Source organism: Lutra lutra, chromosome 1 (assembly GCF_902655055.1).
Source record: "Lutra lutra chromosome 1, mLutLut1.2, whole genome shotgun sequence".
Taxonomy (NCBI): Eukaryota; Metazoa; Chordata; class Mammalia; order Carnivora; family Mustelidae; genus Lutra; species Lutra lutra.
The window spans coordinates 110450629-110478411 of record NC_062278.1 but is presented as its reverse complement, the minus strand read 5'-3'; the positions used below and the strand labels follow the sequence as shown (position 1 = coordinate 110478411).

General features: G+C 39.7%; 1 protein-coding gene across 2 annotated transcripts; it reads right to left on the bottom strand.

The window, feature by feature from the left end:
* Positions 1 to 304: 304 nt before the first annotated feature.
* KNG1 (kininogen 1) lies at positions 305 to 27696 on the bottom strand. Of its 2 annotated transcripts, XM_047732453.1 has the most exons (11): positions 27276 to 27693; positions 23150 to 23260; positions 22129 to 22213; positions 20435 to 20607; positions 19230 to 19337; positions 10294 to 10378; positions 9443 to 9612; positions 4317 to 4424; positions 4113 to 4199; positions 2591 to 2668; positions 305 to 543 (listed from the first exon to the last, which is right to left on the bottom strand). In XM_047732453.1, the coding sequence occupies exons 1-11, from the start codon at positions 27465 to 27467 to the stop codon at positions 463 to 465; spliced, it is 1278 nt and encodes a 425-aa protein (XP_047588409.1). In that variant the 5' UTR covers positions 27468 to 27693; the 3' UTR covers positions 305 to 462. The 2 variants fall into 2 exon arrangements, with proteins under 2 accessions (XP_047588409.1, XP_047588399.1); XM_047732443.1 differs by lacking the exon at positions 305 to 543 and having other exon boundaries at positions 1362 to 2668; positions 27276 to 27696.
* Between the last annotated feature and the right edge of the window lie 87 nt (positions 27697 to 27783).

The window sequence follows — 27783 nt, the reverse complement described above, 5'->3', positions numbered from 1 at the left end:
GGTAGGCATCCCATTAACAGAAGATTTTTTTCTTTTTGGTAAATATCTGGACCATAAAAAATAAGTATAAGACAAATTATTCTTCAGTTTAGGCTGGAATCAGAAGGAGAGAGAAGGAAAGGTGGAGAGTCCTTAGATTGATGGTAGAAACATGACCCACTAAGTGTTAATGTAGACCCCATGCAGTCTTGGTGGTAAGGTAGCCTTGCCCAAGGGACTCCTGCCTTGGTTAGGATGAACACTCTAGAGCTGGGCTAGGAGTTTTCATGACAGAGCCACAGCACCACCATGAATTCACCAGGAATGAGAGCATCAAGACTGAACTTTATTTCACCCAGCAACAGAACAGTAGAATGGCATTCTTCTTTTTAACTTTTATCCCATCTTCTTGTCCTTCGAGCCAGGGCTGGTGATAGAGGTTGTTGGGGCTATTGTGCCAGGCGTGAAGATTCTGCCCACTGGTCAAGAGACCTCGCTCTCAGATGCTGGCTCTGCCCCTGCCTCCTGAGCTCGGCCCTTGTACTCGCAGGGCCTTAGGTGCCTCTGTAAGTATAGTAAAACTCTGTTAATCTGTTGTTATCATCCAACAAAAGAAGAACGAAGCAACCATTTGACAAGATGAGACTTTTTCCTGACATCATTGGTTCTTTATTTAAAAGTGCAGATAATATCGGAAATGAAATAAAAACTCAGAGTTTCAAATGCATCCCATACACTGAAGTAGCAGTGGCATTCATCCACAGGGAAGTGTAGCTGTTTAAAGCCCTATCTTATTTCCCTGGGCCACAAGCACCGCAAGGGTTGTAAAATATATGCCTCCCGCATGTTATAAGGCAATTAAAGACAATCGTATTATTCTCTCTTGCAAAATCCAGTGCTCTTCAGCGTCACAGCAAAAAGATGAGATGATCATAAAGTGAGTCTAGAGGGGAATTTCCTCATAAAATTTCTGAACGAACTTTGCATCCCATCTCAGGATATACCCTTGTCAATTATTGAAAAAACATCTTCCTTGGCAAGACGGCCTCGATATTACTTCCTCTGCTTTCTGTCCTTATCGTTAAACTCAGAGTTGCTGAAAGCCCAGGATTACTCAGTGTAGCCAAGGCAACAGATAAACAAACAAAACTCCCATGTGAAAGCCCTGTTGCAAAGGGTACTTCGTGAGCAAATGGAAATGACTGACTTACAAGAAACCCTCTCACCCAGAAAGAGAATTATCAGGATGGCTTTGTCAAGTGGGAGTGACTATTTGACATACTAGTCATTCTGGAAACTGAAAGTCATTCAATTTACTTCCCCCTGTCCTCTCTTGGGTGGATCTGTCTTTCTTTCTTTCTTGTCTCTTTAACCTCTGGAGGTTTTATTATTATTTTTTTTCCCATTAAGAAGTGCAGCATTTAGTCTCTTGACTTCCCTTATTTTCACACGTGTTCAGGGACCACATGCCACAGTTTATTCAGAATGTCAAGAATCTTTGTATGAAAGTCGATGACATACATTTTAAGGTACACATTTGTTAAGGTACACATTTGTTGTACCAATTGCGGTAGGCCATAAAGCACATGAGTTTGTCCATTTTTGGTGTTAGTAAAGAAGTCTTGGGAGGAAGACCCAGAGGGGATTTAGGATTCTGTACACAGCTTTATGTTGTCCATAGAGATTGACAGTGTCCCATTGGGCATCTCACCCCTTCTCTCTAGGCTGTTCTGAAGCTTCAGGGCTTTTGGTGCATCATATCAGGATATTTAGATAATGGGGAGGAGGAATGATCAAGTGTTAAGACTCATGTCTACATAAATTAATACAAAGCATCAGTGAGATCGAAATCATGAAATTCTTTCACTTCCACATCTGGATTCAATCCATTAACTGGCTTCCAAGGGCGTCCAGGACATTTGGGGGAGGTTTTTTCTGGCAAGTCAGATATCAGGTTAAATGAAAGGCTATTTGGCTGTATCTGAATGTCAGGGATCCAATCATCATCCCTCTCTGTGGGTGATGGTGGGTTAGGCATCAGGGCTGCAGTGAGATCTGAGTCCTGAAAGTCAGGCACGGTAACTGCTATCCCTGGCTGGGCTAGGGAAGGGAGGGGTTTTGGCTCTTCTGTCTTCTCTTGTGTCTCTGCAGAAGAGGTGGTACTATCTTCAGAAGAACTTGCCAAATGCTCTGTTTTCCAACCATTACGCTTTCCATTGTCTTTTCTTTTATTTTTATGTTTTCCATGGCCTTGGCCATGCTCATGTGTATGTCCCTGGGCTAGTCCATGTCCCCTGTGATGTCCATGGCCAAGACCATGTCTCCCTTGGTGTTCAGGGTCATAGTCAAGTTCCCGTTGATGTCCATGACCAAGGCCATGTTGCTTTTGTTGTCCATGGCCATGACCATGTTGCTTCTGATGTCCATGGCCAAGGTCATGTCCCCTGTGGTACCCATGGCCTTGGTCATGCTCATGTTTATGCGCATGGCCAAAGCCATGTTTTATTTGCTTTCTATGGCCCCAGCCATGCCCATGGGTAGGTCCTTGTTCTTTTCCTGAATCCCGCTCTTCATCTTGTACAGATGCCATGGAAGTATGGGGTGGACTTACAGTTGTTCCTTCTTCTATTTTCTTCATGGGTACTGATCGGAAAGGTGAAAAACCTGGAGGCCTTTTCATCAATATGATCTAAACAGGAAATATTAAGATGAATGCGTTACTGTGAAAACCATACTATCCATGAAGAAAGAAGGGACTGAGTCCTGGCAATGCTATCTTAGTTTACAATGGGACCTATCTACCAGACTTTAAATACTCTATTAATATTCCAGAGAGGATGATAATGAAAATTTTTTCCTCTTTTGATTGATTTTATAATTTGTGGGTATTGATTATTGTTCTTAGTACTCTAAGCTGGAGAGTTTTTTCCTTTGTGGGGAAACATTGGGTGGTGGTACTGAACAATGTATAGGGTACCTTCTAAGTCAATGGTTACATAAAACCATGACATATTATTTATTCATTGATACTGTTTCTATTAGCACAATTATTGTTTTTACCCTAAAAGGCCCTAACTGGCTTTATGAGCTGAATATCTAGGGAGCGTATACCCACAACTACTTTGTTGGATTAAAACAAATTAGCAGTGCAGTGTTACCAGCTTGAAACTCAGTCTTTGTATAATGTTTCAGCTGGACTATAACATACTGACACATAGCAAAATCCTAAATCAGAAAAAAGTAAAAAGAGGCAAATTGCACTGAAGATATGATCTTGTGGGTTATTTCCTCTACACTTTCACTACTGTGAGAATGTGCTGGTCAGAGGCAGTGTTTGGTGGCACAAAGGGCATGGTTTGGGGAGGCAAACAAGTCAGAACCTGCTAGGAATCAGCATCATAGTGAACAGGGTGGGCTCTGATTTGATCTAGATTTGAATCCAAGCATCACCAGCTTCACTTTTCTTATCTGTAAATAGGATAACAACAGCACCTGCCTCACAGAGGGGTCATGAGAGAAATATGTGTGAAGTTTTCAGTATAGGGCCTGGGATAGAGAGTGCATTTGGTGCACTCTTAGCATCTTTGTAATTTTTAGTATGCCATCCTTGAAAACGGGGAAGTCTTACTTACCTCCCAGGGATCTTTTAAAAATTTTAAAAAAATGATGCAAAGTAATGCTTCCTGAATTTGAACATGGGTATGACTTCCCCCCACCCAGCGATCATGTCAAAAATGCAGATTTTGAGTCAATAGATGTGGAGAGGGGGCTGAGATCTGCATTTCTCCAGAGCTCCTTGGCTGTAAGCAGTGGGCATGGGAGAGCTGGGGCTCCTCTCAGGCACACCTTGAAAGTGCACAGCTATGGCATAAGCCCTCCACAGTAGCATCTGCCCTTCCCCAGAAGAGGGCCCCCTGGCTGTGGGATGCTGACAAGGCATGGCAAGTAATTATGAGGACTGCTGCTCTCATGTCTCAGGCCATAAAGAGGTCAGCACAGAAATGTGAACGTTCTCCCTCATTTTAAGAAGATAGTCTCCCAGTTCATTTAAATAATGGTTCATATTCAACATCCATATATGACTTTTCAGAATGAGCAAAATTGACCTGAGCTGACTGTAATTAGAATCATACCTTTGTCAGAGGCCGACAGTTGACAGTAGGGTAAATTTTTTTCTCCCAAGGTATCACAAAAATTTCAGCTTTACATTCTAGGGCTTGCTATCCATGAAAACAGAAGCCAAAAGAGAGAACAGTGTTATTCATGAGATGCTTAAACAAGTATAAAACATCAAAAAGTTTTCCAGGGAACAGGTATATAGTTGCATTATTACTCACTCCATATTTATTGATCTGGCAACTTTCTGTCAACTCTTCATTACTTTCCTTGGAACACATGGTTTCCCTGGCTGTGAACTCAACTGAAAATTTCTCTCCAGCTACCACCTGGATAATTAATTAGCACAAAGTAGGAGCTTAATTAATACTATATAATAAATCATATATTTTCACCCTAAGAGCTTTTGGGGGAGAATACTGACATTTTAATTATATACTGAACAAATGAGAGTTACACAGGAAAGTACAAATGTTTGACAACAGAACTTTCAATTTGTATGCATGTGAAAAATATTTGGCTAATGACTGGTCTCATTTCCCTTTCTAAATGGGGAGGTGAGGAAGCAAGCTCTAATTTCTATTTTTATATTTTCCTGAGTTTTATTGTTTGACAGCTGCAAAATTCATGAATGATTCAAGGGCTCAAGTTGTAATAGAATCTAAGAAAAGTAGGAAGAAAAACTTAAATATTTTCTTTGAAATGCCTTATCATCCTGCCAAATCTTATGTCAGAGAAATACTGAGTTGTTACCACTATAGAATTATTTGATTAGAAAAATATTTGGATTTTCGAGCTTTCTTCTCTTCCTTTTTTATATTAAGAATATATTTTAATCTCTAGCAACAACTTTAATCATTTGTCTTTAATCATGTTGTCTTCCTTTAAGCAGTTTGTGTGGGGTTTTTTTGTTTGTTTTGGTCTAGAAGAGGCACACCTCATTTATTTATTTAAGAAACGAATCTCATGTTTTTTAACTACTCTGACTTCAATAAAAATCCCAGGGATGGCTTTTTAAGTCATTTAAAAATGCCATGTCTTATATTTCTTCTACCCTGAAAAATACACTTGATAAAAATGTTTCTAAATTATATGTTAAGAAGTTGATGTGGTTTCTAGACCAAGTTATTTGGTATTTAGTTCTAGGATTTAAGTGTGTGTGTATGTCATGAACTGACTATGTCCCCCACCAAACTTGTATATTGAAGTCCTGACCTCCAATGTGATGGTATTGGAAGTTAGATATTTTGGGAGGCAGTTAGATTTAGATGAGGTCATGTTGGTACCCTCATAATGGGCTTAGTATCCTTAAAGAAGTGTCTTTAGAAGGGTCTCATAAGACCAGAGCTCACTCGCTCTCTCTGAAGTTGACACAGCAAGAAGGTGGCCATCTGCAAGCCAGGAAGAGAGCCTTCACCAGGGAACCAAATTGGTTGACTTTTAGACTCCTAAGCTCATAGCACTATGAGAAACAAACTCCTATTGTTTAAATCACCCAAACTTTGCTATTTTTCTATGATAGTCTAAGCAGACTGTGTGCATGTGTGTGCGCGTGTGTGTGTGTGTGTGTGTGTGTGAGAGAGAGAGAGAGAGAGAGAGATTATGTAGCTGTCAAGAAAATACATCATACATATCTGTTGACCTAGAAGGAAGACCATTTTTGGAAAAAATAATGTTATAGGGTGATAGTACAATCCCATTTTTGTAAAAGCAAAACTTAACATCTTCCCTATCTCTTTATATTTTGTAGAAACATGGGAAAAGCAAGATGGGAGGCAAGTGAGGAAGGCAGAGTTCTAGGAAGAACTAAGCTCCTCTTCCTTCTTTCTTGGCATTGTCTCACTGGGTAAGTATAGTTAAAATTTTAAGAGAAATATAATAATTAACTTTTAAAACTCCAAATGTATGTGTAAGTAAGGAGGAAGTTTCTAAGAGGGTTTTAACATCTATACTTTGGTGGTCATAAATTTTCTGGCTCATTTCAGGGAATACTTTAATCCAATTTTTTGGCCTTAGAGTTGATCAATATGATGTTGCCTAAGAAAGTTGACAACACATAATTAAATGACAGCTGGAAGCTTAGTTGTATTCAGGGTCCAGAGGAGAGGAATGGAGACCTAATGCCATCTTCTGTTTGAGGGCCTCAAGGTCACATCCTTTATCACCATCATCACCAGGTGTCATTCTTACCAGTAGTCTTCCCTGCTAAAATCCATCCTGTCCAAGTTTTGTTTTTAAAATAGAGAATGCTATAGATATAGCAATATAAGTTCTAATGATGTTTGAAAATTAAAATTAATGAACTGAACAGATATAAATATTCATCATATCTAGGGATGAGGAAGCCCTTTCTTAGGTGAAGAGCAGAAGAAGGAAACCTAAAGGAAGGGGAAAATGTCTAAATTTGACTCCACAAAAATGAAAACTGATTCTCAAAATTACAGTAAGCAAAGTAGCAAGGCAATTGGGGAAAAACATAACGTAGGATCAATAAAAAGCCCAATGCCAAAACAAATATGGAAAGGACATGGACAGGTATTTCAGGAAAGAAGTTAAAATGATCATTTATCCTGGAAAAAAAAGTTTACTTCATTAATAACCAAGCATATGCACATTTAAAAAGCAATGCAACATCCTTTTTAATCTTCCATGTTGGCAGAGATGGAAGCCAGTGATGATGCCTGCTGTTGGCCAGGGCTGGGGAACATGCAGCTTCGATCACCAGTGGGAGGAGTAGAATTCGAGATCATCAGTGTCTTATACCCAGTTGGTGTGAATGTACATTAGTATCATTGCAAATAATTTTGTAATTCGGCCATTTGCATTCAGTCTTAGACATATACCTATACCTATTCCTTGACGTTTCCAAGATTCTGTCCAAGGAGAACCTCCTCAGTGTACACACACGGATCCTTGAGGTATATTCATCTGAGCAGAGGCAGGGAGGAATGCTGATGGGGCGGGGGGGTGGCGGTGGACAGCAGCAGCAAGAGTGAGGCAAAATAAAGGGCATGTGACAGAAATCACAACCATTCACAAGCGAAAAATGGAGGATTTAAGAAGCTCTTGGTTTCTGAAATATGAATAGATATGCACCCACACAGGACTAAACATGCAAAACCAAGGCAAGACTAAAACTGTAAAAGAAATCTCTAGCAATCTGGCAGATTGGTCATATGGAGCTTGGCTCTTAACAAAATCATCTTATGATAAATTGAGTTTTTTAGTAAAGGGGCTGCTTCCACCAACGCTGCCCTGCATATCTATCCTCGAGCAGTCAAATTGCTCTCTCTTTAAACACAGGCATCAGTAAAGATCCATCCCTGAAAAGTAAGTTTGAAATCTTCACAATATTCCAGCTCGATCTGGCAACGGAGGGCTGTCAGTTGCCTTCCATTCACCCAGCATTACCTACGGTGGTTCCCTGGCATTCTTAGCGTAAACAAACACGCATACACGCTGGAGAGCGCATTGGCTACCTTACAGAGAGAACTAGAGCAACTGAGAGGACTAGACAGTCACGCTTGGGAATGAGTGGTTCTCCTCCTGACAGCAAATCTTGGACCCGAAAGAAATGGCAGGCACTGCACGACTCCTGCATTGTGAAGAACAAGGGATGGTCCGAGCAACGCGGAGAGGTGGAGCGCCAGAGAGAGCTGACAAACAGAAGTGGCCGGGATTCTCTCTCATCTTCCCGGAGGGAACCCGGTGCCAGGCACGTGCTGGTGAGAACAGGAGGAGGGGGCCGGCCTTGGGGGCAGGAGCAAGCGCCTGAGTAGGGGACAAAGGGTCAGGTTTGGTTTACTTTCATGCTGTTTGTTTAGAGGTTTTTCTTTCAGTCTTAAAATTGGAACAGGAGGGGCGCCTGGGTGGCTCAGTGGGTTAAGCCTCTGCCTTCCGCTCAGGTCATGATCTCAGGGTCCTGGGATAGAGCCCTGCATCGGGCTCTCTGCTCAGCAGGGAGCCTGCTTACCCCTCTCTCTCTGCCTGTCTCTCTGCCTACTTGTGATAAATAAAATCTTTTAAAAAACAAAACAAAAAAACTAGAACAGGAAATTGGAAAGATGAACATAAATAGCCCATTGTCCTGGCACCTAAAAAACAAAACAAAACAAAAAACCCAGAAAAACAAAAAAACCACCACTGTGAATAGTCTGCGAGCTTTGTCTCTTTTCAGTATTGTCTTCTGTACTTTTTAATAACACAGTTGAGGACAGAATGTATGTTCAGTTTATGGCCTCTTGTTTTTCCCTGCATATTTTAGCACGAGTCATTGCCCACACCAAGAATGCCTCACAAAGATGCTTTCAAATTGCTGCTAAAAAATACTCTATTGTAAGGATATGTCAGACATAGTGAATCATTTCTAGATTATTGATCGTTTTGACAGTTTATCTTTTTTGGGGGGGTGTTACAGTTAAAGCTACGATGAATATCGCTGTATATAAATACTCCTTCTAGTTTATATTTCTAGAAATTAGAAATTTGGCTTAGTACTGAGCCAAAGTATGAATTTTTTTAGTGCTATTTCTTTCACCAGATTATAAAGATCATGCTGGTTTGCTGTAACAGTTTGGTTCTATTTTGATTACTTTTCTTTAGCTTGCATTTAGGAAGCCAGTTATCATAGGACTCTCTCCATGAATACATTGGTTATAGGCTTCTGGAGTGGAAGGAATCTGGGTTCTATTAATCCAGCCACTCATTTTTTCAGATGGGGCCATAGGGCTGAGTGAGTCTGAGTGACTCCAGGGTCACCCAGGACAGTGGTGGTGCTGTGGTAGAGCTGGGTCTCTCCTGACCCCTGGAATAGGACACCCCTCAGCCTCTCCTGACAGGGCATGGAAAGAGAGATGAATCCCCAGAGGGTACATCGGAAAGAGGGAAGGGCACCCAAGGCAGGGGAGAAATGACATGCAGATGAGTCTGAAGAATCTGGACAAAGACAGAACAATGGGGCCAAGCCCAAGGCATTAAGTGATGCTACAAGAATGAATCTAGAAAGGCAGAGAGTAAGTCTTGCTTTTCCAGGCACTGCATTTCGCTAATTATGTAATAGTTGCAAATATTCATAGAGCACTTTGGAGTTTGAAAAGTGATTGACATATGTTCGTATTTGATCCTCACCCTATCCTTTACAGACAGAAAATGGAGAACATGTTCTAAATGACTTTTCCAAGATCATACACAAAGAATGCAGGGAGGTTGGCACTTGAAATCCAGATCTCCCAAATCCTATTTCCCGGGTATGCTGGTTCCCAATGCAGAACCAAGGACAATGGCAAAATTAGTCAGCAAGTCACACTTAGGCTATAATATCACTCTTTTTGTAGCATACTTTACAGACCTGTACTGTTGCACTTTTCACTCTGTCAACCTTGAAATAGAAAGTTCCGTTATTCTCTGCATTAAGCTTTGCGATAGAATGATTCAGAGGCACCTCCAGCTCCGGGCTGTTGACAGGGATGTCTTTGGGGCAGCCAGCGCAAATCTTGGAAGGTTGTACAAAATCCTCCCCTGAAAGAAACAGGTTTTAAATTAGCGTGTGCAGAAGAAGGAAAAGTCTAGCTGAGTAGCTCTCCTGCACATGACCTAGCATCTATTTGTAGAGGGCCACGTGTCAGCCTGAGGCTCAGCAGTGAACGTGCTGAAGTTGTCTGCACACCTTCTGGCCTCTCCTCTTTTTCTCTTCTCAGAGCCAAGTGTGTTTAGGAAAACATTCAACCAGTAGGTGTTAGTGGTGCAATCAATATGCTATATTTTTCCCAAGTTTTTGCATCTTGGATGGAACCACCTATGAAGAACAATGCTTGACTTAAAGGAATGACTCTCTAAGTGGGAAACTTTAAGTCCTATGATTCTGGTGAGCAGGCAGTTTCCGTAATGCTTCTCACCATGAAATACACACGACTAACTTCCAAGAGTGAGAAAAGCCAACTCTTGCTATTGTACCCAGAGGCCACACATTTCCCCTTGTCATCACCATATTCCCTTCTGGCTACTTACAGAGCAGTGTCACCTGCACCTGTCGCTGCCCAACTGGGCAGAGACAGGGCCAGTTGTTCTTGGGAAGGTCTGCTGATCTTACAGACTTGGTGGCAGATCGTGGAAACCAAAACACAATTCCCGTGAGAAGACCTAGCCCGTTGTCAGGGGTCAACAGGCACTAGTACAGCACTAACATGTATCCCGTCATACCTGGATAGAGGTCACACTTCTGCGAAAAAGAAGCAATTCTCAGCTGAGGGTCCACGTGTGCCTCGTCTGTACATTCACCGATATCCTGGTTTTTAGAAAAAGTATATGGGTCCAGAAAGTAAGAACATTTTTAAGAACCTTTAAAGTAATCGACTAGTAAAGCTAAAGATAGGATGTTGACTTTACAAATCATCATGTAGAAAATGAAAACAAAACATAGTCTGATTGTGAAGAGGGAATAGAAGACAGCTAAGAGCATCAACAACAAACACAGAGGCACAAACCCACAGAAACATGAAACAAGATGAGGAGAATACCCAGTGTAGAAATAATAACCGTAAAAGTGAACAGATAAAATTTTCTTTAAGAAAGGTAACGAATTTTAGATTAAGCTAAAAACAAAATTAAGGTATTACATCTTCAAATATACTATCTTCTAATAAAAAAGATAAAGTTTAAATATAATGGGGGAGCAAAGCTATCTGAGGCAAATACAACAAAAAAGTTATACTGGAAAAAGTAAAATTCAAGATAACAAAAACTCATAAAGGTAATATGAAGATTATTTTATTTATATAAAAGATATAGTCTAGAAGCCCAGAATCAAGATAAAGCAGGAAACATATAGGAATAGAAATGGATAGAAATCATTGTGGTGGGAAATAAAACATACAACTATAAATTGAAGATTAAAAAATAAATAAGGTAATTGAAGACTTGAATAATATAATAAATATCTAGTTAAATCACATTTCCATATGATACACATGATTTAAAATGACACTTTGATAAGTATGGTGCAAATTTTTAAGATTTTATTTATTTATTTGATAGGCAGAGATCACAAGTAGGCAGAGAGGCAGGCAGAGAGCAAGGAGGCAGCAGGCTCCCTGCTCAGCAGGGAGCCTGATGTGGGGATCGATCCCAGGACCCTGGGATCATGACCTGAGCCAAAGGCAGAGGCTTTAACCCACTGAGCCACCCAGGTGCCCCTGGTGCAAAATTTTTAATCACTTCCACACTAGACCACAAAAAAGCCACAATAAATTTATCAAATAAAAAATAATACAGGCCATGTACTTTGGCCTCAGCATCAAAAGGAAAAAAAAAACTCCCTGAAAATTAATATTACATTATTTACATGTTTAACCAAATAAGTAAATAAAAATGAACTACTTGGAAATATAAACACACTTGCCTAAATAGTTAGGGTTCCTTGGATAAGGAAAGAAATAAAAGACAAAACAAAAATGAAAATTCCATATCATATTGCCAGAGATCCATTTAAAGTTAACTTGTGGCTTTATATGCTTTTGTAATTTAAAGAGGCAAGAAACAAAACAAAACATCCCTAAGTCTACCTGTTTATCTCAAGAAGTTAAAGAAAAAGAACAATGGACATTCTTCAGGAAAATAAGAAGGAGAAAACAATGAAGGTAAAAGCAATACTGAGAAGTTAGAAAACAGCATTAGCATTAAAAAATAAACTCAAAAGATCGCTCTTGGGGTGAGGAAAAAAATCAAGCACAAAAAAAGGCAACAGAGCAAAGCGTACAGAGCAGTATAAAAATATAAGAGAATATTATGAAAAAGTGTGTGATAATTTAAATTCCAAAGAAATAGATAATTTTCTGAAAATTATAATTAACCAACTGACTTAAAAATAAGAAGAAAACTTGAATAGATGAATGACTGGAAGGAGAGGATGTTATTCCTCTAAACTTCATTCCACTTCTCACCTCCAAACAATATAAATTTTTATGGATGGATAATTTTAAAAATTAAGGAAGTATATATATTTCCTTGTTGTATAAGCTGTTTCTGAATATAGAAAATAGTGGCAGAAGTGCCTGGTTGGCTCAGTAGGTAGAACATGTGACTTTTGATTTCAGGGTCTTGGGTTTGAGACCCATGTTGAGTGTAGAGATTACTAAAAAAATAAACTTAAAAAACTAAAATAGTGGCAAACGGTTTTCATTCTATAAAATTTTAATCCTGATATCAAAACCTGAAAAAATAGAATGCACATACACACACCGAGAAAACTGTTAAAGCCCTTTCACTTATAAATATAGATGTCAAATTCCTAAATTAGAAATAGAATCCAAACATATATCTAAAGAATAATTAAACTAAACAAATAGAGTTTAGTTTGGGAACCCAAATATTACTTTAGGAAAGCTGTCAAAACAATATAACAGATTAAATTAGGAAAACAGGGGCTTCTGGGTGGCTCAGATGGTTAAGCTTCTGCCTTTGGCTCAGGTCATGATCTCAGGGTCCTGGGACTGAGCCCCTGTGTCGGGCTCCATACTCAGCAGGGAGTCTGCTTCTCCCACTCTCACTGCCTCTCCCCTTGCTTGTGTGCACGCTCTCTCTCTCTCAAAAATGAATAAAAAATCTTTAAAAAATAAATTAGGAAAACATAATATGACGTTTTAATATCTGTTCTAAACCATTTGCTGAATTCAATACCAATTCCTTATTTAAGAACAAAACTCTTTAAAGAACAGGAATGTAAGGATGCTTCCTTAACATGACAAAGAATGTCTACCTGGAACCCACAGCACATATAATACATAATGACAAACACTTTGAGGCTTTCCCAATAAAATCAGGAATAAAACATGATGGTGTGGGATCACTGTTACTTCAAAAATTATGTCTGTCTGTTTGGGTCAATTCATTAAGACATCGAACAGAAAAATGAGCATCAGAAAAGAAAACAAAAGTATTTTTTGCATAAGATATTATTGTATATCTAGAACAATTAAAAGAATCAATGAAAAGCTCTTAAAGCTAGTGAGAATTCAGCGGAGTTGCTGGATGTAAGAAAAATGCATAAATGTGTACATTTCTTTCTAACAATAATTTATTAAAAAGAGAAGAAAATAAAAACAAAAGGATCTAATTCCTCATAGCAATAACCAAAAAAAAAAAAAAAACCCAAAACGAAAGCTAGAAATAGCCTTAGTGAGCAATATTCTGGATATATATATATATAGAAAATCCCACAACTTTAGAAATATAAAATGAAACTTTGTCTAAATAGAGATGTATACCAAATTCTGGACTAAAAAGACTAAATGAGAGTACATAGGGGTTCTCCTCAAATTAATTTAGACATGTAATGGAATCCCAATCTATGTGACAATGTAAGTTTTTCTCACAAATTTTTTCTAAGGTTGGTTTTGAAGATATAAACACTGGATAATAAATCACATATTTAAACTTTCTATGAACCTATAGCTGTTTAAACATGGTAGTTTGGTACAAAAACAGAGAACACATTTTTTTGGGCAAGACTATTATGGAATAAAAGTTGTCATTAATTTATGTAGCAGGAAAGACTGTTGTAACATCTAGTTATTCTCTTAAAAAACTGAAAAAAAAAATCACAAGATACATCAAAATTAATTCCAGATAGGATTGAAAGTTACATTATAAAATACTGACCATAGACAAACTAGAAGAAAAAAAATAAAGTGACTGCTGTGCAAATGGTGGAAAATTTCAAGTGAAAATATTGGTAGATTTGGCCACCTGTAAAAAAAAAATCTATTTATAAGTCAGAAATACTATAATGAAAACTAAAAAGTAAACACCTGAGAAGATATGACAAAGCACTGATACATTTACTATAGAAATATGATTTTCCAAATCTTTAAGATTTATTCCAAAGACAAATGGGCAAAGAATATAGAAGACAATTTATAAATTCAACCCATAAATTTCCAAAAAATCTATGAAGACATATTGGCTAAATAAATGCATATTAACTACATTGTTTGATAAAATGAAAACAAAAAAGGTTTTTGTCTATGAAATCAGCTAAGTTTTTTTTAACCTTCATGACTTTTTAATTCACATTTTTTTTTTTAAAGTAAACTCTGCCCCAAGGTGGGGCCTGAACTCATGACCCCAAAATCAAGAGTCTCATACTCTACCAATTGATCCAGCCAGGTTTTTTTGTTTTGTTTTGTTTTGTTTTGTTTTGTTTTTTTTTAATACTGAATTCTATCAGGAGTATACATTGCTGATAGAATTTAAATTGATGCATTCAGCAAACAATTTATATATATCAAGAGTTTTAAGAGCTTTCGGGAAAAAATTGAAGTATAATTATAATATCCTATTAGTTTCAGGTGTACATCATAGTGATTCAATATTTTTTAAAAGATACGGTTTTCAAAAAAAAAAAAGATACTGTTTTCTGTAGCAGCTGTACCAATTTACATCCCCACCCACAGTGCACCAAGGTTCCCCTTTCTCCTCAGCAATAACATTTGTTATTTTTTGTCTTTTTGATACTAGCGAATCTGACAGGTGTGAGATAGCTCATTGTGGTTTTATTTGCACTTTCCTGATGATGAGTGATGTGAGGCTGAGCTTCTTTTCATGTATGTGTTGGCCATCTGTGTGTCTTCTTTGGAAAAATGTCAGTTTAGGTCCTCTGCCCATTTTTAAATTGGATTATGTCTTTTTTTGGTGTTGATTTGTATCATTTCTTTATATATTTTGGACACTAACCCACTAACAGATGTGTGATTTGCCAATATCTTCTTCCATTCAGTAGCCTACTTTTTTTTGTTGATGATTTCCTTCACTGTGCAGAAGCTTTTAATTTCGATGTAATCTCATTTGCTTATTTTAGTTCTGTTGCCCCTGCCTGAGGAGACTGATCCAAAAAGGCGTTTCTAAAATGGATATCAAAGAGCGGTCTCTGTTTTCTTCTACAAGCATAATGGTTTCAGGTCTCACATTCAACTCTTTAGTCCATTTTGAATTTATTTTGTTTATGACATAAGGCAATGATCCAATTTTATTCTTTTACTTGTTGCTGTCCAGTTTTCCCAACACCATTGGTTGAAGAGACTGTCTTTTCCCCATTGTATATTTTTATCTCCTTTGTCAGAGATCACCATATAAGCGTGGTTCATTCTGGGCTCTCTATTCTGCTCGATTGGTCTCTGTGTCTGTTTTCATGCCAGTACCATACTACTTTGATTACTATAGCTTTATAGTAAAGCTCTGTAGTAAATCAGGAACTATCATACTTCCATCTTTGTTCTTTCTCTAGATAAGAGTTTTAAGAGCTTCTATACAATCTTATACTATGTGTAAAGCTGAGAGTTTATTCTGAGGGAAAAAAATGCCAAATACAGATATAACTTTATTCTAAAAAATGTTTGGTGAGTTATTAATTATAATAAAAATAGGAAGAAACCAAATGTCCAGAAAAAGGAAAGTAATTAGAAAATAATCTATGGTATACTCACTAGAATATTCCACATTTATTCAAAAAGAAGTTCATTGAGAGTTTTAATGGCATAGGAAAATATTTAGGTGAAAAAAATGTAGCATGTAAAATAAATACAACTATTAAAAGACAAAAAAAATTACCAAAAATTGTCTTTATGCCCTACAAAAATGGAAGGAGGAGAAATACTCCAGGATGTCTTTGGATGTTTGGGCGTGTGTGGTTCAGTATTATTTTTTTTCTATTTTTTTTCTCTGTTTTTGCATTTCCTTAAAGCTTTCTATACATGTATATTTCCAAAATAGGAATATATATATATATGTATATAATATGTATATGTACATGCACATACATATACATATACATATTATATACATATATATAATGTCATATTTTTGAAAGATACAGGGAACATCAGACTTAGAATACCTTAATTTCAGATGGGGAGAGGATGCTGGAAGTAGCCCAAAGGTTCTGAATTCTATCAGTATATTTGGTTCACCTGAGAAGCTTCTAGATCATTCTGATTCCAGGGACCCACCCCAGACCAATTACATCAGAATGTCTGGGTGAATGACCTGGGAATAGGTGTTTTTTAAAGCTAGCGGAGTGATTTTAGTATGCAACAGGGCCCGAGAATTATTTATGAAACCTCTCAAATCAGTGCTTTTCATACAAATAAATCACCAGAGAATCTTGTTAATATGCAGATTCTGAATCAGCTGGAGTGGAGTTGAGCTCCTGCTTTTCCAACAGCCTCCCTGGTGATGCTGTTTCTGCCACTCACTGTCACGCACTTTGCATAGCAAGGCCTTAAACTATATCAGTTGTGGGCAAAACATTTCATTTCTGTTTCATGCCATTGAACTACGCTAAGCCATCTGTGAGACAAGTGTCGCTATTCTTCACTCTTTTGCAAACGAGGACATGGAGGTTCAGAGAAGCTATTCCAAAAGTCTGATTGGCTTTGTGACCCCCACCTGTCCTTGTGTCTCTCTGGGGGGCGAAGAGAAAACTAAACTGAGGTTCTAACAAGCCAATGCAGAAAAATTGAGGCTAGAGAGCACTGTAGGCTCCTGTCACTTCACACCACTAACTACACATAGAAGCACGAGGTGTTCATAGGTGCTTGAATGGCCGGACTTGAATTAAACTGACAAAGTGAAACAGTAGTGAGAGCTTATGCTTTTAGAGGATTCCTCTCCTTTTCATTTTATACTATGCTTTTTATTATGCTAAAATACATACAACATAAAATTTGCTATCTTAGCCATTTAAAAATGTATAATTCAGGGCATTAAGTACATTCATAGAAGTGTGCTGCCCTTGCCACTAATAATTTGCAAACACAAATTCTGTAGCCATTAAACAATAAATCCCCATTCTCCCTCCTCCAGCCCCTGATAAACTCTAATCCACCTTCTGTCTCTATGAATTTGCATAGGTTAGATATTACATACGTGGAATCACACAACGTGCGTCTTCTTGTGTCTGGCTTCTTTCACTTAGCATAACGTTTTCCAGCTTTAGCCATGTTGTAGTGTGTGTTGGGATTTCTTTCTATGATTAAGAATTTTCCATTGTTTTATATATATATCCCATTTTGTTTACCCATTCATCTGTTGATGGGTCTTTGTGTTGTTTCCACCTTTCTGCCAGTGTGAATAATGCTGCAGTGAATGTTGCCAGGCAAGTATCTGCTTGTGTCTCCATTTTCAATTTGTTTGGGTACATACACCTAGGCGTGCAGTTGCTGGGTCCTATGGTAATTCTATGTTTAGCTTTTTGAGGAAGTGCCAAATTGTTTCTCACAGTGGCTACATCATTTTATGTTCCCATTGGCAATATATAAGATTCCCAATTTCTCCACATCCTCCCCAATACATGCTATTTCCCAATTATTAAAAATGAGAAATGATTTCCCAATTTATTAAAAATGATAACCACCCTCTGGGTGTCAAGTGGCAGCTCAGTGTGGTTCATATTTACGTCCCCCTGATGGCTGACCGTGTTGAGTACCTTTTCATGTGCTTATTGGCCATTTGTATGTCTTCTTTTTTTTTTTTTTTTAAGATTTTATTTATTTATTTGACAGAGAGAGATTACAAGTAGGCAGAGAGGCAGGCAGAGAGAGGGAGAGAGGAGGAAGCAGGCTCCCCACCGAGCAGAGAGCTTGATGTGGGACTCGATCCCCAGGACCCTGAGATCATGACCTGAGCTGAAGGGAGAGGCTTAACCCACTGAGCCACCCAGGAGCCCCCATTTGTATGTCTTCTTGAAAGAAACATCTATTGAGTCCTTTTGCCCATTTTTAAATTGGGTGGTCTTTTTGTTGTTGCAATGTAAGGGCTTTTAATAATATATTCTTCATACTAAACCCTTATCAAATAAGAGATTATTGTGTCCCACTCTGTGGATTGTCTTTTCACTCTCTTAATGCTGTCCTTTTAATTTTTTTCCAATTATGAAATAAATACATGCTTCATCAGAGACCTTAAGAATTCCAAAAAGTATGAAGAATTAGAAAAAGCTCCAAAATTTCCAACTCAAAGTTAACTATATTTTATGTTTTGGCATATTAGTTTTTCATCACTTTTTTAAAAAGATTTTATTCATTTATTTGTCAGAGAAAGAGAGAGGGAAAGCACAAGCAGGGAGAGCAGAAGGGAGAGGGAGAAGCAGGCTCCCCACTGAGCAAGGAGCCTGATGTGGGACTCGATCCTGAGCCTAAGGCAGACAGTTAACCAACTGAGCCACCCAGGAGCCCCAGCTTCTCATCATTTCTTATACTTATGTTTACTTTATAGATTTGAGTGACTCTGTATGTATAGTTTTGTACCCTACTTTTTTTTTATTTAACATATTATAGTCATTTTTACTAAGTCACTAAAGACTAGAAATGTAATTTGAATAGCTGCATATATTCTACTATACAGATACGCTGTAATTTACTTAACCATTCCTTACTGTTGAAGATATAAATCACTTCCAGTGTTGTTCTATTAATAATAATGCTGAAATTATTGCTATCTGGATTTCTCATTTTCTTCCCATGTAATGGAATTCTAGAAGTCAAATTCCTAGGTTAAAGGGCTTGCTTAAAGCATGGTCTCCTACTACCATGCCCGTATCCCCAAGGAAGCCATGCCTTGGCTATCTTAACATACATCTCGACATAACTCTCCTTTAACATAGTTTTGGTTCAGACAACAGGATATCATCCCAGAAAGGGTCACTAAGGGATAGAGACTCAGGATGTGTTTATTAGAGATAAAGGCAGGGGAGGAAAGGTAAGAAAACAAGCAGAGACAAGTTGGAAGTGAGGGACTGTTCTGAGTAGAGCTTGGGAGGAAGGATGTGCAGCACATGGGGAAGAAAAGGACAGGAGACGGAAGGCATGAAAAGACAAACTTGATCATGGCATCATCTGGTCTCAGGCTCTCCTAGTCCCCACTTACATCTGTAAGTGCTCTGCTAGACATGCAGATTCTTGAACTAGGTGGCTAAAGCAGCATGACCAGTGTGTGAGCTTCGGAGTTCCCAGGGGAATGTGAATCAGTGAATGTCACCTAACATTTTAGTGACTGACACTTCCTACACAGCTGAGCGTTCCCCCACCTGGAAAGACTGGACGCAAGGTGCTGAGAATTTCATAATCAGAGTTTTGCCTACTTACACCATTCAAAAGGGACTTGCAGTCTGGAGTTAAGAACAGAAAATTCTCCTTGGAACAATTCGTTTGTGCAATTGAGTAAGTAATTTCATAGTTCCATCCAGACACCACCTGAAACAATTTGGGAGCAAATATTTAAAAGGCGGTTTAAACATCATCGACAGCATTATGGGGCACAGAGAAGGCTGCCTGGCATATCGTAAGTGGTGGATGATATGAACGATGATTATGAGTAGGCAGAAGTCATTTCTGAATAAACAGCAAACTGATACCCCTCACTCCGTCCACACCACCCCCGCTCGCTGCACTCCTACCCATCTAACAACAGAATGCAACTTACATATGGAATTACTCTAGTTCCCTAAGACCTAGCAGTACTTCCTGGCTAGGCAGCAGGAAGAAAAGTTTCCATCAACTTTGTGAAATATTAGTAATGCTATTCTAGATCGAGAAAGAAGACTTTCGAGCTTGGGTGCCCTTTACTGGTAGGGCCTCAGTTTTCCAAACTGCCAGGCCGGGAAAATTTCTCCTGCTTCACCCTGGGCTAGTTGCATCCTGATACAGCTGGATATGGACATAATGGAGCAGAACACAGGTCTTGCCTGTGAAAGCAAACCGGAAGGTCTATTAAAAGCAGGGCACATGGGGCGCCTGGGTGGCTCAGTGGGTTAAGCCGCTGCCTTCGGCTCGGGTCATGATCTCAGGGTCCTGGGATCGAGTCCCACATCGGGCTCTCTGCTCGGCGGGAAGCCTGCTTCCCTCTCTCTCTCTCTCTCTGCCTTCCTCTCCGTCTACTTGTGATCTCTCTCTGTCAAATAAATAAATAAAATCTTTAAAAAAAAAAAAAAAAGCAGGGCATATTACTGACCAAAATGAGTCTTTCATAATTAGAGGCTGAAATACAAAGGAAATAGTCAACTGTCAGTAGAGGCTTAGTCAACTGAGGCAACGAAAAGACCAGTTTTACAAGTATTTACACCCCCCCCGCCCCCCGCAATATGGAACCTAGAATTTAAAGGATATCCAGAAAACCGTGCCAACTTTTTAGGTACAATTTAATTTGGGGAGCCATGTTTGACTCATGAATGCTGGGTAATGATATAGTTTTCTTAAAGCCCTATGGACAGAAGAACTTTTCCGTTTCGCTGTCTCTACAAAGAACACGTTAATACTGATTACTGTTTGCAATCAACAATTAAAGAACAAACCTGTCGGTTGGCCCTTTTCACTTCTTTAAGAGCAAAGAGGTGGGAATGATCCGTGTTGTTGTTGAAATGTTCAATGGCATGTCTTAGAACGGGTTCCAGGTCAGGACTTGCGGTCGAGATGGGGTGCACACAACCAAGGCAGTCAAACTGGGATTTCACCACTGGGCCCGCAGCTTGACAAAGAGCAGGCAAAGGGGCAGCATTAATGAGTGAAACCTGTGTTCAGATGCACTTCCCTAAATGAGATAATTTGGAAAGCCCTCATAAACCTTCCAGTGAATCCTAGTATGCACTAAAAAAGAGAATGCAAGACTGCTTTCTAGCCAAAACAATAAACCTCTCATTCACTTAGGAACATCTTACACGTGTAGTACTGTGCATAGTTATTTTAAATTTACTTAAAAGTAATTTTAAATTATAGAAGCAACTTGGATTTATCCTCTTATAAAAAATAAAACATTGGGGCGCCTGGGTGGCTTGGTCAGTTAAGCATCTGACTCTTGATTTCAGCTCAGGTCATGGTCTCAGGGTCATGAGATGGAGCCCCTGTGTCAGTCTCCCCGCTCAGCACAGAGTCTGCTTGAGATTCACTCTGTCCCTCTGCCTCTCTGTGTCCTTTCCCACCCCGCACTCTCTCCCTCTCTCTAAAATAAATAAATAAATCTTTTTTTAAAAAGTAAAACAAAATAGATACATTATTCTTTATTTATTTATTTTTTAGCATGAACTAAAGCTCCTTGAAGCCTGGTTCAGAGCACAATATATTTTCTATCGATTCAGTCCAACCAACATGTTTTGCATCTGCTGTAATGAGCCAGGTGCTGAGCTTGGCTCCGTGGATATGTTAATGCATCAATAATCGTCACAGGTCACCGGTGTGAAGCAGTTGGGCAGAAGTCAAGCGAGAGAGACAGGCTGCACATGGGTCTGCCGTTTTCGGAAAGGAGTCAGTAAGTAGCTGTATCTGTTGATAAGTGGCTCCATACTTAAATGCCAAAGGAATTGTGTTTAGTCAGCATCTACAATACCAACTCTGATAATTAGTAGCTGTGGGATCTTGGGCAAGGTAACTAACCGTGGTGGACCTCAGTTTCTCACCTGTGAAGTGAGGATTTAATGCCTGCCTCATAGAGTTGTGAGGATTAAGTACGTTAATGTATGTGAAGCATTTAGAACTGTGGCTGGCTGTAAATGCTCAGGAATCGTTAGCTCTTATGACCCTTATCCTGGCTATCATCACTAGATTATGACGGTAGGAACTTCAGGCATCTCTTCCAGCTGAGTCTACAACAAGCCTCTGAGGTAGGAATCATTGTTACCCCTTACTCCCTTTCAGAGATAAGGAAGAGAAAACCCGATAAGGTGAGGAATTTGGAAAGATTCCAGGCCAAGTCTGACCTCAAAGCCTGTGCTTCTCTCCCTCCCTCTTGGCCTACAATTGAAGATAGTTCTCGTGTCTTCTGGTCCCTTCTCAGAGCCTTTGCACAGGCTCCATACACTGGAGCAGTCAGGAGGGGAGCCCAGAGAGAGCTGAAGGGATGATCAGCAGGAGCCTTGCCCAGACCTAGGTCTCTGCCCTTCCACCATCCCACCCCCAATGCGTCGCTGGTGCCACTGAGGGAGGGGGCTTCATTGAGGCTGTGCTCCTGACACCACAGAGAACCGGTTTCTTTTCCGCCAGATACATTAGCTACCTGGAGTGATCTGGCAGGTCTGTGTAGCCACTGAGAATTTCATATTCCCTCTCTTCCCCACTGTGGCAGAGCATTCTCCTGTGGCCTAAAAAGAAAAGAAAAAAAAAGAAAGAGACCATTTATCTTCATCTTTCAGATGGAGAAGCCCACCTAGTACTACAGCTCAATATAGCTTTTCCTTTTTTTATTTTTTTGAACTTGCCAAAATTTTTTCAGAGTTTTGACATGCAGGAGTGAAAGTTTTTGTAGCTTCGTGATTATTTTTGCCAGTCACTGATTTCACCAGACGTTGGAGGAGAGGTAGTATAAAAGGCGAGGTTTTAAAGCAAGTTTCCTTTTCACCAAAATTGGTGCATGGGCCTGCTAAGCCCTCCTTGTGACTTTCCCTTCAATTTTGGTGTTGAAACTGCAAGTAGGGCATGACAGGCGTGGGTTCCTGGAAGGGGGAAAGAGCGACTTGCTGAGGCAGTGGGGGTGGTGGGCAAGCACTGTTGAAGGGGAGCAAACACTGTCCCCATGCCCCTCTCATTAAGGCAACAATCAGCCCGGCATTTGGTTAAGATAGTCATTGTTATCCACAAAAAGGTTCTTTGCATATCCTGCCTCGTTTTGTCCTCCAACAGCCTGATGAGGTCAATGTCCTCTCCCCTTTAGGAAGCAGCATCCAGATTCTGGGGGGTCAGCTAGTGGGAGGCAGAGGCATGCTGTCCCCTCACCAGCCCTCAGTCTTGGCCCAAATGTTGCTCTGTGGTCTCTTTGGGGCCATGTCCTCTGTCCCAATGGGTCATTAGAGTCCCCTTCTCATGGGAGGGCTTCTCTATGTTACACTGCTGTCTTCTCCGTGTTCTGACACACAGAAGGAGAACACGGACACCAAGCCTTTGGCTTTTCCACACGTTTGAGGGTTTATCTGCATGACTTACAAAGAGGCCTGACAGTACTAACCATCTCCGGCTCTAGTGAAAAGATCTGACAGTCTCGACAGAGAACACCAGGAGCTCAGGAACCACCACCCACTTACAGCTTGAGCAGATTCTAGGTAGTCACAATCCTGCCAGGTTTTGCCACTTTGAACAGAACAGTTTCCTTCCTTAATTTCGTACTTGAAGGAATAAAACGTGTCAGGGTCATCCTGAAAAAAAGCAACCAGAGACACATAACTGACCCAACAGCAAATAACTCTGAGTGGGAGCTAATGCTGATATGAGTATGTGATCTTGATTTAATTCAGTGAGACCAAAACACTTATTAGAAATACTGAAAGCTGACACCTGCTCAGTCAGTTAAGCACCTGCCTTTGGCTCAGGTCATGATCTCAGCGTCCTGAGATCAAGCCTCCTGTGAGCTTTCCTGCTCAGCCAGGAGTCTGCTTCTCCCTTTGCCTCTGCCCCTTCCCCTACTTGTGAGCACACACGCACAAACTTGCACGTGCTCTCTCTCACGCGCGTGCTCCCTCTCTCTCTCTCTCTCTCTTTCAAATAAATAAAATCTTAAAAAAATAAAAATACTGAAAGTTATAAATATTTACTTGAAGAATGTCCACAATATATTTACAAATATATATTTGTAAGTTACAAAGTGGTATCCTAGTATTAGCCCATTTCTGTAGAAACCAATTTGTAGGTACATATATGATTCTTTAAAGTCTGGAAAGTTATGAAGCAAAGCTATTAAAATGTTTGTCTTTCAGTGGTAGGAGTACAGCTGTCTCACTTCTTTAATCAAGTGTTTGTGAGTTGTCTTTTTAAAAAATAAACATTTCTTTTACAGTGAGGAAACAAATAAGCCACTTTTCATTTAAAAAAAATTAAGTTATCGCTGGATGGCAGATTAATTTTTGGTAACTTTACTATTTTTATTTGCCTCATTTTTTTATATTTTTTCTACCATGACATGAGATAATAAATAAAACTTTTAAAGTGCAAAGACATTTTAAAGACCTGTGAGACCTAAAAATATAATACTCCTAGAAGAAAGCATAGGCAGTAATTTCTCTGGCATTGGGCTTGGCAACATCTTTCTAGATATGTGTTCTCAGGCAAAGGGAACAAAAGCAGAAATAAATGATTAGAACTGCACCAAAATGAAAAGCTCTTGTATAGCAAAACCATCAACAAAATGAAAAGGCAACCAACCTACTGAATAGGAGAAGATAATTGCATATGATATATTTGGTAAAGGGTCAGCATCCAAAATATATAATGAACTTACACAACTCAACATCAAATAAACAAATAATCTGATTAAAAAATGGGCAGAGGACCTGAATAGATGTTTTTTCTAAAGAAGACATCCAGATGGCCAACAGACACATGAAAAGATGCTCAGCACCACTCAGCATCAGGGAAATGCAACTTAAAACCACAATGAGATACCACCTCACACCTGTCAGAATGACTAGAATCAAAAAGACAAGAAATAACAAGCGGTGAGGACATGGAGAAAAAGGAACCCTGTTGCACTGTCAGTGGGAATGTAAATTGGTGCAGCCACCATGAAAAATAGTATGAAGCTTCCTTAAACAATTAAAAATAGAAATACTTATATGATCCAGCAATCGACTACTGTGTATTTACCCAAAGAAAACAAAAACGCTACTGTGAAAAGACACATGCATCCATATGTTTACTGCAGCATTATTTACAGCAGCCAAGATAGACAACGCCGATGTCCATCAATAGATGAATGGATAAAGAATACGTGTGTGTGTATACATATGCATGCATATATATATGGTAGGCAAACCTTGCTGTATACATATATGTAATGGAATATTACACAGCCATACAAAAGAATGAGATCTTGCCAGTTATGACAACATGGATGGACCTAGAGGGTATTATATTAAGTAAAACAGATCAGCCAGGGTTAAGATACCTTATCATTTCACTTATATGAGGAATCTAAAAAATGAAGCAAATGAACAAATAAAAAGTTGAAACAGATCCCTAAATACAGAGAACAAAACTCTGCCAGGGCAGAGGAGGGTGGGGGATGGGTAAAATGGGTGAAGGGGAGTGGGAGGTACAAGCTTCTAGTTATGGAATGAGTAAGTCACAGGGAAGAAAGGCACAGCACAGGGAATACAGGCAATGATGCAGTCATAGCGTTGAATGGCGACAGATGGTAGCTATGCCTGTAGTGAGCAGAGCATAGCACAGAGAATTGTCAAACCATTATGTTACACATCTGAAACTAGTGTAACATGTGTGTCAACTATACTTCAACTAAAAAAAAGAAAGTGCAAAGGTGCTGAGTCAGGTGAGCTTTCATAATGGAAAAGCCTGGCACATCTAACAGCAAGAGACCAGAGAGGTGATGTTGTCCAGCCCCTCACTTTGTAGGTGAGAGAAAGGAGGCCCTGAGCTGATGGGAAGGGCTGAGGCAGCCCCCACACCTTGAAAAAGCAGAACCGGCCCCATATCCCAAGTGTCCTGACTCTCAGACCCTGCTTGCATCACTATATTTGCATCTGGGATGATGGAGTCAAACAAGATGGTCTCCCAAGTTCCTTCCAGGTCTCAGATTTTGATAAGGAAATAAACAGTAGTGTATAGATGGGACCTATACAGCAGAGTAAAGATAAAGCATGATTCCATGGACATTTTAGAACAAAAAAGCGCATTTGTCATGGATGTCAGCCAATGAAGAGAACACCAGTCAACTGTTGCTTGTGAGGACCAGGACCAAATGTCTACATCACTACATGAGTTTGTAAAACAGGATGGTCCCATTTTACTTTCAGAAAATAAAAATAATAATCATGCCCCCTGGGCTTTTTTCTTTACCCCAATCATGTCAGATGACTGGACTTTTCTCCTCTGCCAAAGTAAACAGTTACTTAGCTGTGATAGGCACAGAGTTTTATAGTGAAATTCATTTAAACAAACTATTGAAAGATTGTGTTTTTTGAAATCACACCTACTGTCAGAATTTGTCTCCAACCTGAATGCATCAATTAGCTATAAAAAAGTATTAAAATCCGGGGCTGCTTGGGTGGCTCAGTGGGTTAAGCCTCTGCCTTCAGCTCAGGTTATGATCTCAGGGTCCTGGGATCGAGTCCCACATCGGGCTCTCTGCTAGGCAGGGAGCCTGCTTCCTCCTCCCTCTCTCTCTTTCTCTCTCTCTCTACCTACTTGTGATCTCTCTCTGTCAAATAAATAAAATCTTTAAAAAATATATTAAAAACCATCTAGAACATTGCTGTTACCCTTGATCCCTTCAGTTATACAGACTGGTAGACATTTTTGTCTAATGCATGTTAATCTCATTTTTACCTCCTCTTAGATGTAACTCTGCCTTCCCCCTAGCTTTCTTGGGGTATAATTGATAAATGAAAATTGCATATATTTGAAGTGTGCAATACGATGATATATATGCACAGATACACACATACACCATGAACTAGTTGTCACAAACAGGTTGATCCACATGTCCATCACCTGATATAATTACCTTTTTGGGGTATGTCTGGTGTGTATGTCTGGTGAGAACACTTAAAATCTAGTCTCCTAGCAAATTTCAAGTATACGATACAGTATTCTTAACTATAGTCACCATGTTGTATATTAGATCCCCAGGACCTACTCATCTCAAAACTGGAAGTTTGTACCCTTGGATCAGCATCTTCCATTTTCCCCTAGCCTGGGCCCCTGGCAACCACCACTGTACTTTCTGACTTTTCTTTTTAAAATTCCACATGTAAGTGAGATCATACATTATTTGTTAGACATAAGCGTCCCCTCCCACCTGGGGTCTGGAGGTCTCCCTATTTTAGTCTAAGGGCTGGTCACCCAGTAAGTCTTTTTGCTGCGGTCCCGTTGAGTTCCTGGATTCTCCTACCCTGAACGGTTTCCTTCAAATGACTCCATCTACCTTTGTCTCGTGGCACTTTGGTTTCCTGATCACCCAGGAAGCCAAGCTTGGCTGCCCAAGGACTAGTCATACCCTGCCCTGCACCCCTGGGGCCAAAGAGTGGTGTTGATCTTTTCTAAGAGATGTAAGCTTCTACCTTTGCTCCTGGGTTCTTGGGTGATGGTTGGTGTTGTTATTGTTGGGGTGTGGGGTGGTGGGATTGGGGGAGGGGCTGGGCTGGGAAGGACAGCACACATCTCAAAAGTTCTCAAGGTAAAACAAAGCTCACTTACCGTCCTGATGACCTCAGTTACACGGTACAACACAAACTGGTTGCCGCTTTGGCTTCTACTGTTGTATTTCTTCAGCGCAGTGTCCACTGCCTTAAATAAGTCTTCATCATCGCAGTCGATTTCTTGTGAGGACTCCTGGGTTAAACTTGGTAGCAGCCTGGAGCAGAGAAAAAGCAAGGCAAGTAATTTCATGATTTAGCAGTGGGACAGGCGCAGAAGGACAGGTTCACCAAGAATCAAGAATCAGGCGCCAACTTTGATGCTGATTTTAGCTATTCCCAGGCCTTTATCTCTGTACACGCATCTCTCTGCCTCAGGGCTCCGGGTCCTGGTGGGTTCTGCCACCATACACCATTCACCCTATTTCCAAAGGACAAATGGCTCTGTTGGGTTATCCAGGCAGATTTCAGGCTGAAACGTTACAACACTGGGGTCATTAACCTGCTTGTTTGCATTCAGGAAGCACGTAGGAGCACAGAGCACATTTCCAGGTGATTGCACAAGGTTG